Source organism: Centroberyx gerrardi, chromosome 2 (assembly GCF_048128805.1).
Source record: "Centroberyx gerrardi isolate f3 chromosome 2, fCenGer3.hap1.cur.20231027, whole genome shotgun sequence".
Classification (NCBI taxonomy): Eukaryota; Metazoa; Chordata; class Actinopteri; order Beryciformes; family Berycidae; genus Centroberyx; species Centroberyx gerrardi.
The window spans coordinates 37122149-37137838 of NC_135998.1; the positions used below are offsets into that span (position 1 = coordinate 37122149).

At 44.2% G+C, this 15690-nt stretch overlaps 2 protein-coding genes across 2 annotated transcripts in view; one reads left to right on the plus strand and one right to left on the minus strand.

The window, feature by feature from the left end:
• c2h18orf54 (chromosome 2 C18orf54 homolog) overlaps window positions 1-7645 on the plus strand; it is an 18365-nt gene extending 10720 nt beyond the window's left edge. Inside the window, exons 8-15 of the mRNA XM_078286293.1 lie at window positions 24-112; window positions 526-637; window positions 2315-2404; window positions 3233-3365; window positions 3788-3869; window positions 5189-5416; window positions 5943-5995; window positions 7242-7645. Of these exons, the coding sequence (XP_078142419.1) occupies window positions 24-112; window positions 526-637; window positions 2315-2404; window positions 3233-3365; window positions 3788-3869; window positions 5189-5416; window positions 5943-5995; window positions 7242-7347 (893 nt within the window). The 3' untranslated portion in view covers window positions 7348-7645. The remainder of the gene's footprint in view (window positions 1-23; window positions 113-525; window positions 638-2314; window positions 2405-3232; window positions 3366-3787; window positions 3870-5188; window positions 5417-5942; window positions 5996-7241) is intronic.
• A 1916-nt stretch (window positions 7646-9561) lies between these two features.
• Window positions 9562-15248, minus strand: LOC139927739 (sperm-associated antigen 16 protein). The gene is made up of 3 exons (XM_078286297.1): window positions 14301-15248; window positions 13256-13360; window positions 9562-10260 (listed from the first exon to the last, which is right to left on the minus strand). The coding sequence occupies exons 1-3, from the start codon at window positions 15246-15248 to the stop codon at window positions 9616-9618; spliced, it is 1698 nt and encodes a 565-aa protein (XP_078142423.1). The 3' UTR covers window positions 9562-9615.
• Window positions 15249-15690: the final 442 nt, after the last annotated feature.

Genomic DNA, 15690 nt, shown 5'->3' on the forward strand with positions numbered 1-15690 from the left:
GTGACGTGTTGTTTCTTCTTCAGGTGTTTCTCCGCCTGCAGCCCGCAGAACCACGGCTCCTTCCTGGGTGGCAGAGCTGGAGGACGAGGAACCAAACCAGAGGCTTCCTGAGGTGGAGAACTCTTTCAGAACCTCAACTTTTATTAGATAGAAGCTCGATTTATATGGAGGAGGAGCTTTTATTAAGATGGGCCACAACGGCTGCAGTGAGGGGATCATCTAAAATTCACTAACTTTAAATATTTAGCAAATTAACAAACTGGCTCTTCTAGCAGCCAGCTAGATGTTTACAGAACAGAATTGTAATGATCGCTGGTTAATGCAGAGGAGACTAAATGAATCAGATACAGTCTGATATTTATTTGTTTTTCTGCTGGCTGGTTGTTCTCTTTCATTATTGATTATTATTATTATTTCAACTGGTCTTTTAGAGACAGATACCATTTGGAATTAATCTGGATGAGTATGTGTTTAACGTGTGTGTGTGTGTGTGTGTGTGTGTGTGTGTGTATGTGTGTGTGTCAGACTGACTACCAGCAGACTCTTCGAGATCTGAGGCTTCAGTTTGCAGAACAGATTTCTCTGGTCGCTGCAGAGAGAAAACAACGCTCGGACATCATGGACAGTCTGTTCAGAGGTAAAATAAAATGATTCTGTTTAGAGGCAAAACTAAATATTCTGTTTACAAGTAAAACTAAATAAATCTAATAAACTAATGATATTCTGTTTAGTCTGTTTACAGGTAAAACTAACAAAACACTGATATTCTGTTCTGTAACTATGCTAGCTATGTCTGCTTTAGCCATTTTATGGGTGTTAACATAGCAAGCTAACAAAACTTTTGGTGCCATATTAGTTGCGTTAGCTACAACTCAGTTAGCTGCCATGTTACCTGAATGCCACCAAATATAATTTATACAGCTGACTAAACGTATTCAGTTTAACTGTTGAGTTAACACTGATAGAAGGCTGCAGCAGTGAGTTGCTCTGACCTGCAGTCTGATTCCAGCATCAATCAGCCAATCAATCATTTTTCAATTCAGAAAAATAACTCCCAAGAATCTCAATCTGTTAAATCCGTGTTCCAGGTCTATATTTAACATTAGTTATGGTGTCTGTGTGTTCTAGGTCTATATTTAACATTAGTTATGGTGTCTGTGTGTTCTAGGTCTATATTTAACATTAGTTATGGTGTCTGTGTGTTCTAGGTCTATATTTAACATTAGTTATGGTGTCTGTGTGTTTTAGGTCTATATTTAACATTAGTTATGGTGTCTCTGTGTGTTTTAGGTCTATATTTAGCATTAGTTATGGTGTCTCTGTGTGTTCTAGGTCTATATTTAGCATTAGTTATGGTGTCTCTGTGTGTTTTAGGTCTATATTTAACATTAGTTATGGTGTCTCTGTGTGTTTTAGGTCTATATTTAACATTAGCTATGGTGTCTCTGTGTGTTTTAGGTCTATATTTAACATTAGCTATGGTGTCTCTGTGTGTTTTAGGTCTATATTTAACATTAGCTATGGTGTCTCTGTGTGTTTTAGGTCTATATTTAACATTAGTTATGGTGTCTGTGTGTTCTAGGTCTATATTTAACATTAGTTATGGTGTCTGTGTGTTTTAGGTCTATATTTAACATTAGTTATGGTGTCTCTGTGTGTTTTAGGTCTATATTTAACATTAGTTATGGTGTCTCTGTGTGTTTTAGGTCTATATTTAACATTAGTTATGGTGTCTGTGTGTTTTAGGTCTATATTTAACATTAGTTATGGTGTCTCTGTGTGTTTTAGGTCTATATTTAACATTAGTTATGGTGTCTCTGTGTGTTTTAGGTCTATATTTAACATTAGTTATGGTGTCTGTGTGTTTTAGGTCTATATTTAACATTAGTTATGGTGTCTCTGTGTGTTTTAGGTCTATATTTAACATTAGTTATGGTGTCTCTGTGTGTTTTAGGTCTATATTTAACATTAGTTATGGTGTCTGTGTTTTAGGTCTATATTTAACATTAGTTATGGTGTCTCTGTGTGTTTTAGGTCTATATTTAACATTAGTTATGGTGTCTCTGTGTGTTTTAGGTCTATATTTAACATTAGTTATTGTGTCTGTGTGTTCTAGGTCTATATTTAACATTGGGTATGGTATCTGTGTGTTCTAGGTCTATATTTAACATTGGGTATGGTATCTGTGTGTTCTATGTCTATGTTTAATTCATGTCATGTATCTCTGTGTGTTCCAGGTCTATGTTTAATTCATGGTGTCTCTGTGTGTTCTAGGTCTATGTTTAATTCATGCTGCCTGTGTTTTTCCTCTCAGATGATAAGATAGAGAGTCTGATCCAGAAAGCGGAGCAGGTTCTGAACTCTCTCTCTCTGGGTTTGAGAGGAGAACGTCCTGGAAACACAGGTGAGTCAGTCAGAACTGACACCAGGTCAGTTAGAGCCGCAGATTCAGGGAAACACCTGAGGTAAGAACTGACACCAGGTCAGTTAGAGCCGCAGATTCAGGGAAACACCTGAGGTAAGAACTGACACCAGGTCAGTTAGAGCCGCAGATTCAGTGAAACACCTGAGGTAAGAACTGACACCAGGTCAGTTAGAGCCGCAGATTCAGTGAAACACCTGAGGTAAGAACTGACACCAGGTCAGTTAGAGCCGCAGATTCAGTGAAACACCTGAGGTAAGAACTGACACCAGGTCAGTTAGAGCCGCAGAGTCAGGGAAACACCTGAGGTAAGAACTGACACCAGGTCAGTTAGGGCCGCAGAGTCAGGGAAACACCTGAGGTAAGAACTGACACCAGGTCAGTTAGAGCCGCAGCCTGCTGCACCGGTCGACAGTCAGTTAGGTAATTTAGGTCAGTTGGGTAAGTTCGGTCAGTTGGGTCAGTTAGTTCAGGTGGAGAGAAATACGTCGGTCTCTCTCTGTATCGTTTTCACAAACAACTTTTCTGGAGATATTCTGACAAACAGTTTGGACTCGTTGTTGCAGCAAGAGGCAGCGGAGCTCGCTGCTTCAACTGACAGCTGACTGGAGACAAGACTGTCTGTGGGTCCAACAGCTACAGACAGTACTGTCTGTGGGTCCAACAGCTACAGACAGTACTGTCTGTGGGTCCAACAGCTACAGACAATACTGTCTGTGGGTCCAACAGCTACAGGAGGAAGAGAGGAGTTATATAGAGGAACATAATGACAGAACTGATCCTTTAATGTGTGCATGTTGATGCTGTCAGCTCCTGGCACTCCGGTCCTCGTCCGTCCCTCTGAGGATCCGGTCTGCAGTGAAGAGTCTGCAGCCGTCAGTCCTGGAGACACCGAAGAGCTGCTGGACGCTCGCCGCTCCTGGGACAGTCCTACTTTCACTTTGTAAGGGAGCGGTTACTATTTTATTCATAATTAAACTTTATTTTACAGTCGCACTGGGAGCTGCCCGGTGCGCCCAGTCTGCTGCTGCTGGACACTGATGGCAAAAATATAAACACTGAAACATATTACCTGCTACCTGCTACTAACCTGGATCATTTGAACATTGTGATGGTTAGTCATTTCAGTTCTGGTTCCAGTTCTGGTTCCAGTTCTGGTTCCAGTTCTGGTTCCAGTGCAGGACGCAGGGCTAAAAACTGCTGTGTGGATACTTTATGACAATAAGCATTCCTTCTGAACATTAGCACTACACTTTATGTTTTAGAGGGAAATTAGTCTCCAGGTATGTTAATGTTTCAGGTAGTGTTGATGCTGTGGAGGAAACAGTCACATCATAACTCTTCCTGTCTGTCTTCATCCTGCAGTAAATCTCCAGTCCCGGTAGGAGGAGCCGCAGAGTCTCTGACAGACAGAGGAGGGCAGGTGGGTGTTAATCTGCATCGTCTTGTAAGGATTTACTGTTAAATACACAACACCCAGGCTTATACTGCTGCTGTGAGTTAAAACTAACTACAAGTTTTTTCTTTTGTTGACTTGAAACGCACTAACACTGCCGGGGTTGAGGGTTCAATTCCCTCTGGGCCATCCGTCCTAAAAATGTATGCACTCATGTCACTATAAGGGAGAGATGAGATTAACAATCTGTCTGCAGCTCGTTTCATCTGATATGGCTGGAAATAACTTCAAATAAGCCTTAACCTCAGTCTGAATGCCACAGTCATGTCAGCAAACCAGAAACCAGTAACCATCTGTAAATATTTTACCCAGCATCCCCTGAGGAATCAAGACAGTTCATCTCATCTCAGCAGAGTAAAAACAGTTTGGAGCCAAAACATTAAAGTTCATGTCCAAGAAAGAGCCAAGACCCCAGTCTAAACAAGACAAACTATTAAGAAATTAAGACATTAACAGACAAACAGACATTAACAGATATTAAGCAGACATTAACAGATATTAAGCAGACATTAACATATATTAAACAGACATTAACAGATATTAAACAGACATTAACTGATATTAAGCAGACATTAACAGATATTAAGCAGACATTAACAGATATTAAGCAGACATTAACAGATATTAAACAGACATTAACTGATATTAAGCAGACATTAACAGATATTAAGCAGACATTAACAGATATTAAACAGACATTAACAGATATTAAGCAGACATTAACAGATATTAAGCAGACATTAACAGATATTAAACAGACATTAACAGATATTAAGCAGACATTAACAGATATTAAGCAGACATTAACAGATATTAAGCAGACATTAACAGATATTAAGCAGACATTAACAGATATTAAGCAGACATTAACAGATATTAAGCAGACATTAACATATATTAAACAGACATTAACAGATATTAAGCAGACATTAACAGATATTAAGCAGACATTAACATATATTAACATATATTAAGCAGACATTAACAGATATTAAGCAGACATTAACAGATATTAAACATACATTAACAGATATTAAGCAGACATTAACAGATATTAAACAGACATTAACTGATATTAAACAGACATTAGCAAATATTAAACATACATTAACAGATATTAAGCAGACATTAACTGATATTAAACAGACATTAACAGATATCAAACAGACATTAAATGATATCAAACAGACATTAAATGATATTAAACAGTCATTAACAAACATTAACAGATATTAAACAGACATTAACAACCACCATTCCCTCCATATGATCCGTGACTCTGACCCCTCCCCTCTCTGCTGGGTGCCCAGGCTCGGGGCTCCTGTCCCGGGGGGGACAGCGGCAGGAGACAGCCTGGTCCAGTGGAGGCCCTGAAACAGATGCTGTTCAGACTGCAGGCTGTGGAGGTGGAGGTGGAACGACAGCAGCAACAACAACAACAACAACAACAACAACAACAACAACAACAGAAACAGTTCTCATCACTGGCTGCAACACACACACAGAGGCTGCAGACAGATGAACCACCAGTGAACCAGGTATGAAAAATAAGTGCTGCAGAGCTTGTTAATATTAAAATAGCCAAGAAGCTAAATACTGTTAAAAGTTAGTGAGTGTCTCCTCTACAGATTATCATTACATACTACAACCATGACCTGGAGTCTTATTCTATTGTAAACATCTAGTTGGTAGTTAGTCTACTCTTCGTCATCGTCTGTTATAGAAAATACTTTTTATCATTGTTTTACTTCACTCTCCTGTTGTGTTTTTATTGCTCTTCTTTTCTTTTTGTCTTTTTCTGTTTCTACTTTTATTCGGCTTTGCTCTGTTGTTTAAACTTTTGCTGATTTTTATCGGTTTTGGTCGTATTGTTTTTCTGCATTTTTTTATTTCTCTTTCCTGTGTTTCTGTCTTATTTTATTATCTCTGTTTCACTTTGTGACTTTGTTTTGAAAAGTGCAATATAAATAAAGATTATTATTATTATTATTTCTCTGGCAGCCACTGTGGCAGGTGAGCATGTTATCCACCACAACACACTGTACCTGCCTGTTTGTGTTGCAGATGTCAGAGTGGGAGGATGCCGAGTGTTTTCCTGGCGGCCCGGCACTGCAGAGGTAAACACTCTGAACACACTCTGAACACACTCTGAACACACTCTGAACACACTCTGAACACACTCTGCTTCATGCTTTCACCTGGATTACATCACCAAGTTTGTAGGGAATTACAATCGTTGAGTTATTATCAAAATGCTTTATATCCACTTCAGAAAAAATCAGAACATGAAGTTCATCATTCAGTACGTGTAGAACAGAGGATCCAGTGTGTGAAAGATCTGATTTAGTCAAGCGAGGACTGAAGATCCCTTCTGTGAGACTGACGGTCTGCCATGTTGAACTCTGTGGAAGCATCTCTGGTCTCCTGACTGACGGTCTGCAGCCTCACCTCCTGACCAGAAGGGAACAGAGCGACCAGCAACCTGATCCATAGAGCCCTGAAAAGTCTAAAGAGTCCCATCATTTGGTTTATAAAGTCCCATCATTTGGTTTATAAAGTCCCATCATTTGGTTTATAAAGTCCCATCATTTAGTTTAAAAAGTCCCATCATTTGGTTTAAAAAGTCCCATCATTTGGTTTATAAAGTCCCATCATTTAGTTTAAAAAGTCCCATCATTTGGTTTCATGTTGTGCTGTCAATCATTTAGTCAGACTGTGCGTCACTTTTTATGAAATGGAGATTTATTTTGGAACAGAACTATTCATCTGATACATACTGATACTTACTTAGATACGTCATACTGATTAATATTGAACAATGATTAAGTAAATGAAATAATTAATCTGCTACAACAACTACTAATAATAATAATAATAACAGTAAGTAAAAATCAGTAAAGTGTAATCAAATCAATAACAGCTCACTACTACAGCTTAACGTGATGTTACTGCTGACATTCCCACAGCAAGGCCAGCTCCGCTAACCTCACATCCTTAATGAAGGATTAGACCCAATAACAATGAAGTCCAACAAACAAAATGCAAAACCTAAATCAGTCTGATGTTGTAAAATGAAACAACTTACCTCGTCAGGAAACCAGGAAACTTGAACTGAAAATTCTGCTAGCCAAACGCTTCCACATTTGAATGGTAGAGAGAAGTGAAGCGGAGTCGATGTCGGGGTGTTACGGCGTGTGTGTTACCAGCAGACCTGATGGATCCTGCAGGCTGCAGGATCCAGCAGACCTGATGGATCCTGCAGGCTGCAGACTGTAACAGGACAGGCTGCACCTTCTGCAACACATCACAACAATCCAACCTGGTTTAAAACATCTGTTAACAGTTTCCATGTTGTTTCCTCAGAGCGCTGCATCACCTGGGGAGGCTGAAGAGTCTGGTGGAAGAACCTAAAGAAAAGGAGAGAGAGGAGGAGGAGGAGGAGCAAGATGAAGGACTGTGTTCCTGCTGATGAACTGATCTGCAGTCAGATCCTACAGTTTTATTAAGTGTCATGTTGACTGTCAGCAGAGTGCAATACCAGAGAACAGAGTTTCTGTTGTCAGCTGCTACAGAGGAGGATGGATCTGATATCTATACATGTGCACATATATCTACATCTATATCTACATCTATATATAGATATAGATGTAGATATAGATATATAGCAGAGTTTAATCTCATCCTGGATTTAGGCTTGGATGATATCAAAAATGTAATATTGCGATGTCCTGCCAAAATATTGCAATATACGATATTATCAGCAGGGTGGGGGGGGTCGTTTTTTTGTTCTGTTTTTTCTGTTTTTTTTGTATTTTATTCTAAATTGCATCAAACCTCTAGGCTAATAATAATTATTATTATTGTTATTATAATTATTATAATTTACCACAGAAAATATTGCGTTATTAACAAAATATTGTGACATTCAATATTATCGAGTGTCGACCCAGTGTTCAGTGCCAAATCACCAACAAAGAAGAACTGCAGCTGAGGAAGCTGCAGGATGTTTGTGTTTCAAACACAAAACTCCACTTACTGAGGATCTGAGGCCAAATCAGAAGAATGAAGACCTGCAGTGTGTGAGTGTGTGTGATGTGTGTGTGTGTGTGAGAGAGTGTGTGTGATGTGTGGTGACGACACACACTGCCGCTAAAATAAACCACCAGACAGACAAAATGTCAACAGTTTGGTTTGTATTGGAAACATTGATCTGGCTGCTGAAATAGTGAAAGTGACAAATTAATTTCTGAATGTGCCTCTATGGATGGTGGATGAAAAGTTATTTTCCTTCCCTGCGCTGTTTATATTGTTTTAATGATAACGTTTATATTTTCTTTACTATATAAACAGTTTCCATCTTCTGTCCTGAGCTGCTTCCCAACAGGAAACAGACGGAAACAGAAAATCTCTTTTAACACATTTATAGACGTTTATTCTGTTTGTCTGTTCTGTCTGTTGTAATGAAAAGATTTTGATCCTGCAGAAGATTCCTGAAGCAGCGTTAACATATATCAGTGTTTCATCCAGATATATTGAGTATTGTATTATCATATGGAATATTGAAGTGCCAAATCAGCTTGCAGGCAGCGACTTGAGAATGATGGGCATTATATGACTTGATGTTTTTAATGTGAAACGTGAAGTTTTACTACAATAAAACAGGTTGTTCCCAGCTGATGAGTCTCACAACTAAACCTAATTTGTCCTGAAACAGAAAAACGAAAACAATAAACATGTTACTTTTCTCACCTAATATTTCATTTTATTTTTACCTTAGTGATTTATTTAGGAGCATTGGGTTTAACTTTACAATGGCTTCATTCAGAGTATTGACCTGTGGAAAGTGTTATAAGTACACAATACCACTGTTCGCACTTTGTGATCATTTCACATTGTGTTGTAAGCACATTATATGAGGGAGAACATCATTTTGCTCTATCACAGTCGATCAATCAATCTATTAATCCAGCAACATTAGAAGTGGCTCTGCTTTAGGAAAAGTGTTTTCACACATTACTAGATGAAATCTTTATGTTGATTTATTTGATTAAAAGTCAGTTGTCCAGCAGCTGCACTGTGCAGTAAAACAAGTAAATACTGAAGTTCATCCCAGCAGAAGTATGTTGACTGTTTATCATTTAATATCATTTCTGTTATTTTAGTTGTCTTTTTGTCTCACTGTCACACAGACTGAGCCACTATTCATATTTCTTGTAATTTTACAAAAACTTGAAATTGAAAAAACTTATTAATTAATTTAATTTTGTTTTAACAGGTGACTCCACTTCTCCCATGTGTGTTGAATGTTAAAATAAATAACTTGTCTGCTGTAACTGAGTTTATAAACTGCAAAAGAAATCGCCTCAATGAGGACTTTAGTTGAGTTTTCTAATCTCATCTAGAAATCAGCAGCAGGCTGAAAGTTTCCATCGCAGCCCAGAGGAGTGGAGACGAGTTCAGTGTCAGCTGGGTTTGTACAGAATAAGTAAAGAAAAAAGACAAATCCAAGAAATTCCCAAAGAAAAAGTTAAAGTTGGAACATTTTATTTGTATTTTATTGGCTAATGAGCTGCAGTAAATTCTTTAAAGTGAGTAGAATGCATGCAGTAGAAAAATGCAGTAAAATAATTAGTTCCTCAAGGTGAAGACCACTGATCATGATCAATAATCATGATCACAACCTGCGGCACAACAACCAGGCTCATCATTTGAAAACATGACTCAGAGTATTGATACTTCAGGACCAGAGGAGGAGCCGGCCGTCCGCCCCGCCGGACAGCAGCGCCTCGCCCTGCTGGGTGAACCTGACGCTCTGCACCGCCCCGCTGTGGCCCGACAGGCGCGTCACGGTGAGGGAAACCGGCTCCACCAGTTTAACCAGTCCGTCACTCCCGGCGACCGCCAGCGTCTCCCCCGACGGGCTGAAGGCCACCTGGTTGCCGGACGGCGGTCCGGTATCCACGGTGACCGCCGCCGAAGCCTTCCGGACGTCCCACAGCTTCACCACGCCGCGGGCGTCGCAGGAGGCCACGGTGCGTCCCGACGGGTCGACGGCGGCGTGGGCGCAGGGGTGCCGGTGTCCGCGGAGGGTTTGGGCGCAGAGGCCGAGCCGGGCGTCCCACAGGCAGAGGGTTTTGTCCGCGGAGCAGGTGAGTAGCAGGCTGGACCGCGGCAGGAAGGAGACGCTGTTGACGGCGGCGGCGTGGCGGCGCAGCACGAGGCGGCAGCGCTCGCTGTTCAGATCCCACAGACGGGCCGTCCGGTCCGCCGAACAGGAAGCCAGGAAGTCTCCGCAGGAGTGGAAGGAGCAGCCCCACGAAGCCTGGCTGTGACCGGCCAGCGTCAACACACAGCACCCGTGGGTGAAGTCCCACAGCCGGACCTGCAGCCAGGACACACAGCGGGACAGTGAGTCTGTGTGGGAGGGTGAACCGTGTCGATCGATAACTTGGTGAGTCGTGTGTTTGGGCCTCAAACATGTTTTACCTCCAGGGGTCAGACTGTACTGATAATGATAAAGTTACACATATAACTACAGATCTGTGAGACTGAAGGATGACAAGGTGTCCTACATGGAGTGATATGCCTTCATTTCCAGCTCCTCTTGTTTTGAACACCTCAAGGGTTTCCGAGCGACAAGGATCGTGAATCTGGGTGAAAAACCCTAACCCTAACCCTAACCCTAACCCTAACCCTAACCCTAACCCGTTCGTGAAACGGTTCTTCATTGGCGTTTTGGCAGAATAGATTTGTTGAAATCACCTCCTTAACCAACAGATTGTCTTTGCAAAGACGATATTTTTGTCTAAACGGACGACATTCTTGGTCAGTCAGTTGGTCGGTCTGGGTCCACGTGTAATTCCATCCGACGTACGCCGAAACCGGCCCGGGTAGGCGGAGTCGGCGCTTGTTATTTAAACGGGCGACGCCACGGCATACACCGGATGGCCCGCTTCAACCTGGCGGCTGAGACCGGCGCTGACGTCACCAGCGCTCTCCTATTGGCTGAGATACTGAACGGAGTTAGAAAGAGAACCAGACAAAACACCAGCAGACTGAGGATTCAGTTTTCTCCTGCAAGTTGTGATTTAGCTTTTAATGCGTTCCTATCCTCATGCCAACTGTGCAGCTAGCAGCTGAAATAAGGATGGAGCACGTGACGCACCGCCGCCGGCTGCCTTTTGCACTTCATTTTACCGGCAAACTCCGCCTACGTCAGGCCCGTGCGCCCCGGCGTGAATAACAAGTGCAGCCTCTGCTAACCATGGATGTAGACACTAACTGGCTGCAGCATCAAGTGACGTCAGAGCGGCTGATACGTCAGTCGCTAGTGATCAGTTCAGATACGTCAGTCGCTAGTGATCGGTTCAGATACGTCAGTCGCTAGTGATCGGTTCAGATACGTCGGTCGCTAGTGATCGGTTCAGATACGTCGGTCGCTAGTGATCGGTTCAGATACGTCGGTCGCTAGTGATCGGTTCAGATACGTCGGTCGCTAGTGATCGGTTCAGATACGTCAGTCGCTAGTGATCGGTTCAGATACGTCAGTCGCTAGTGATCGGTTCAGATACGTCGGTCACTAGTGATCAGTTCAGATACGTCGGTCACTAGTGATCGGTTCAGATACGTCAGTCACTAGTGATCGGTTCAGATACGTCAGTCACTAGTGATCGGTTCAGATACGTCAGTCACTAGTGATCGGTTCAGATACGCTGGTCACTAGTGATCGGTTCGGGGAAAATCAACCCGGCTAACGAGGAGGAAATCTCAGCTGGATAAAGGAGTGGGACCAGATGGACGTTCAGTCTGAAGATCAGACTAGCAGACAGGGATCTGAACCCTGGACGGTGCAGCGAGTCACATGCAGCGCCGCAGCGTTGGTCCTCATCCTCCACCACACGGACTCTGCCGGGGCGGGAGGACGCTTCGCTACGGCCGTCACAAGGATCCGTCTGCGCCTGGCAAGACCGGCGGTGTGGGAATACAAAGGAAAAACCACCGCAGTTCACAGGGACACGAGCCTGCACCCAGGGGTGATTAACTGAGAAGTGGTGAAGCAAACACAGGAGTCCCACCAGTGTCCCACCGGGTCTGAGGCGAGAGAGACAGAGAGGAACTGAATCCTGTTTTCCGGCTGTAGGACGGCCCGTCTCCACGGGTCATGGTCTTGAAGACAGGCAGAATGAAGGCATATCAGTCAGTGAGTAAAACAGATCTGACATGGTCTCAGTGTGTTTCACCCACTTGCAGGTTTTCTATAAACTCTTCTAATAAAGATGACATTGAGTCTGTTGGTATACTGTGTGTATCGATCAAAGCTAAATGAACTTCAACTTCACAGGTTTCCCAGCCGACCTGGAACCAGAAACAGCAGCTCCATACAAACAACACAGAACGCTCCATGGTGTCGGTGTGTTTTTGTCCAAAGCTTTCTACACAACCTGAAGTCCATTTTAAATCCATCCATCACAGAACAGATCGTGTCTCTCCATCAGCAACAGAAACTGGATCAACAGAAACTGGATCAACAGAAACTGGATCAACAGAAACTGACAAACTGTGGATCCATTCACAGTGAGAAGAGGAATCTGACTTTACTTTGTTTCTGCACTTTATTTTCTCATTTCTAATGTTTCCAGTGAAAAGCATCTAGTTTGAACTCTGACCTCTCTCCTGTTAGAATCACATGGAAAAGATCACAGCTAACAACGTTCTCTGTTCTAAAGAGGAACTCAGGAACTTTTACTCTGAAGACATTTTAAATCACACACTTTTTACTTTTACTGAAGGACATTTTTACACCAGAACTTTTACTTCTACTGCAGTAGAATATCAGTAAAGTAACAGAACTTGTACTGCAGTAGGACAGTCTGGTACTCTCTCCACCACTGAACGAGGACCAGACAGTGTGTGTGTGTGTGTGTGTGTGTGTGTGTGTGTGTGTGTGTGTGTGTATGTGTCCATACAATCAACACATGACTCGACATGGAGTGTGTGTGTTTTTACATGCAGCTTCTCAGCCTGGAGCTGAGAACAGGACTGGACATCATGTGTCCATGAATCTGCATGGCATCTGTATGTTGTTCTCCACATACATGTTCTCCAGCCGACCTGGAACCACCAACAGGACTAGACAACATGTATGTAAATGTCCATACAAACACACAGAACTTACTCAACGCTCTGCCTTCTGGGTGATGGGTATTTACATGTAACAGTAACACATATAACATACATAACAGTGTTATAACAGTAACATACAACATGTATACCAGTGTTATAACAGTAACATACAACATGTATACCAGTGTTATAACATACAACATGTATACCAGTGTTATAACATACAACATGTATACCGTGTGCCTGTATGTTACCGTTGTGTCTCCGCTGGTTGTTGCCAGTTTTCCTCCATCAGGATGGAAGCTGCAGCCGGACAGCCAGTCAGTGTGACCTTCACCTGTCATCAGCATCTGACCCACCTGCAGCATCAAGGTGGACTGGGTTAGACTGGACTGGACTAGACTGGACTAGATTAGTTTAGATTAGATTACGTTAGGTTAGGTTAGATTATTATCTTATCTTATATTGTTTTACCTTATTTTACCTTGTCTTACATTATTTTAGCCTATCTAATCTCATTATCTAATTTCCTCTCTCCTCCCCTCCTTTCCTCTCCTCCTCTCCTCTCTCTCTCCTCTCCTCTCTCATCTCTCTCTCTCCTCCTCTCTCTCTCTCATCTCTCTCCTCCTCTCTCTCTCCTCTCCTCTCTCATCTCTCTCCTCTCTCTCTCTCCTCTCCTCCCCTCTCCTCCTCTCTCTCTCTCTCCTCTCCTCCCCTCTCCTCCTCTCCTCTCCTCCCCTCTCTCCTCCTCTCTCTCTCTCTCTCCTCCTCTCTCTCTCTCCTCTCCTCCCCTCTCCTCCTCTCCTCTCCTCCTCTCCTCTCCTCTCCTCCCCTCTCCTCTCTCTCCTCCTCTCTCCTCTCTCTCTCTCCTCCTCTCTCTCTCTCCTCCTCTCTCTCTCTCTCCTCCTCTCTCTCTCTCTCTCTCTCCTCCCCTCCTCTCTCTCTCTCCTCCTTTCCTCCTCTCTCCTCTCTCATCTCTCTCTCCTCCTCTCCTCTCCTCTCTCTCTCCTCTCTCTCCTCTCTCTCTCCTCCTCTCTCTCTCTCTCCTCCTCCTCTCTCTCCTCTCTCATCTCTCTCTCCTCCTCTCCTCTCCTCTCTCTCTCCTCTCTCTCTCTCCTCCTCTCTCTCTCTCCTCCTCCTCTCTCTCCTCCTCTCTCCTCTCTCTCTCTCTCTCCTCCTCTCTCTCTCTCCTCCTCCTCTCTCTCTCTCTCTCTCTCTCTCTCTCTCTCTCTCCTCCTCTCTCTCCTCCTCTCTCCTCTCTCTCTCTCCTCTCCTCTCCTCCTCTCCTCCTCTCCTCACCTTCTCTCCGGTCCCAGGCAGAGCCCACAGCCTCCACAGCTGGTCGTCGCTGGCTGAAGCCAGGATGAGTTTGCGTGGATGGAGGTCGAGGCAGCTGATGGGGAGATCATGAGCTTTAATGGAGCTGGAGAGGCGGAAGGAGGCGGGGCTTCTGGTCGCTGTAATCTGAGCCAGGTGAGGACTCACGCGGCTGCAGGCGGGAAACTCCGAGTCCTTTGGGTGTTGATCTGCTGTGTGGCTCTGTCTGATGCTTTCATCCGTGTCGCGGTGTTTCTCCTGAGCGGCTCCTGGGTCTGCGGCGGCCGACAGGTGAACCCGGTCCCTCTGCAGACTGAGCAGCATCTTGTGCCTCAGAGCGGCTTGGTGTTTCTCCTCCAGCTGCCGCAGCGCCCGGCCGCGGGACGCGCTGAGCTCCTTCAGCCGTCTGAAGTCTTGGATCAGTCTGTTTTTGTCCTCAGCGACTCGCCGGTGCTGCAGCCGGTGGAAATCCCGCTCCCTCTGCGTCCTGAGCAGGGTTTCTCCCGCCGTGAACACCGCCTGTCTGAACCCGTCGGTCTCTCTGCGGACCGTCTCCAGCTCGCCCTGCAGCAGCCGGTTGTGAGTGTCGGCGTCCGGGACGAAGCCCGCCGGCCGCGCGTCCGCCCGGCCCGGCGCGTGCCACTCGGCCTGGAAGCGGCCGAGAGTCCGGCTCAGGCCGAACCGCAGCAGGAAGTTTCGGAGGAAGTCTTCCACCACCTCCGGGATGTGGCGGAGGGTCTGGTGTTTGGATCCGGACTCCTCCGCCTCCCTGGCGGCCTGCAGCGCCTCCTCCAGGTCCTCCTCCCCGTCCGCCAGGCTCCTCTGCTCCGCTGGGGAAACCTCCTCATACCGGTAACCCTCCTCCTCCTCCTCTTCCTCCTCTTCCTCCCTCTTCTGCCGCTCCGCTGCTCCTCTCCTCCTCGCTGACATGTCTCTCCTCTGCCTCTGTCCTTCCTGTTTACCTGTTGCCATGGTAACTGTGTCCAGAGCCGCGCGCCCCCATGGCAACTCTTATGTTTCTCCTTTTGCTGTTCTGATCTGTTTTTGTTTTGTTTTTGCTTCTTAATCAGTGTGTAACTATGTTTTGAAAAGCACTATGTAAATAAAAAGCACTATGTAAATAAAAAAAAAAAATTAATTTACTCCTGGGTGTTATCTTAGATTCTGATCCAAGTTTTAATTCCCATATTAAAGATGACCAGAACAGCATTCTGTCATCTTAGAAATATTGCCAAGCTGCAGCCCCTCCTGACCCAGAGAGATGCTGAAAAGCTAACTCAGGGGTTTGTTAGACTGGACTGCTGTCCTCTACCGGCCTCTAACAAGTCTGCTGAGAGACTTCAGCTGATCCAGATCTCTGCAGCTAGTGAGA

What these genes read in the sequence shown, in the direction of transcription:
- LOC139927739 (XM_078286297.1), bottom strand. Translation starts at nt 15,248, where the DNA reads ATGTCAGCGAGGAGGAGAGGAGCAGCGGAGCGGCAGAAGAGGGAGGAA. An exon ending in TGCCTGGGACCGGAGAGAAG is followed by an intron (nt 13,361 to 14,300) that starts GTGAGGAGAGGA and finishes TTGATGCTGCAG; the next exon opens with GTGGGTCAGATGCTGATGAC. An exon ending in CAACCAGCGGAGACACAACG is followed by an intron (nt 10,261 to 13,255) that starts GTAACATACAGG and finishes TCCTGGCTGCAG; the next exon opens with GTCCGGCTGTGGGACTTCAC.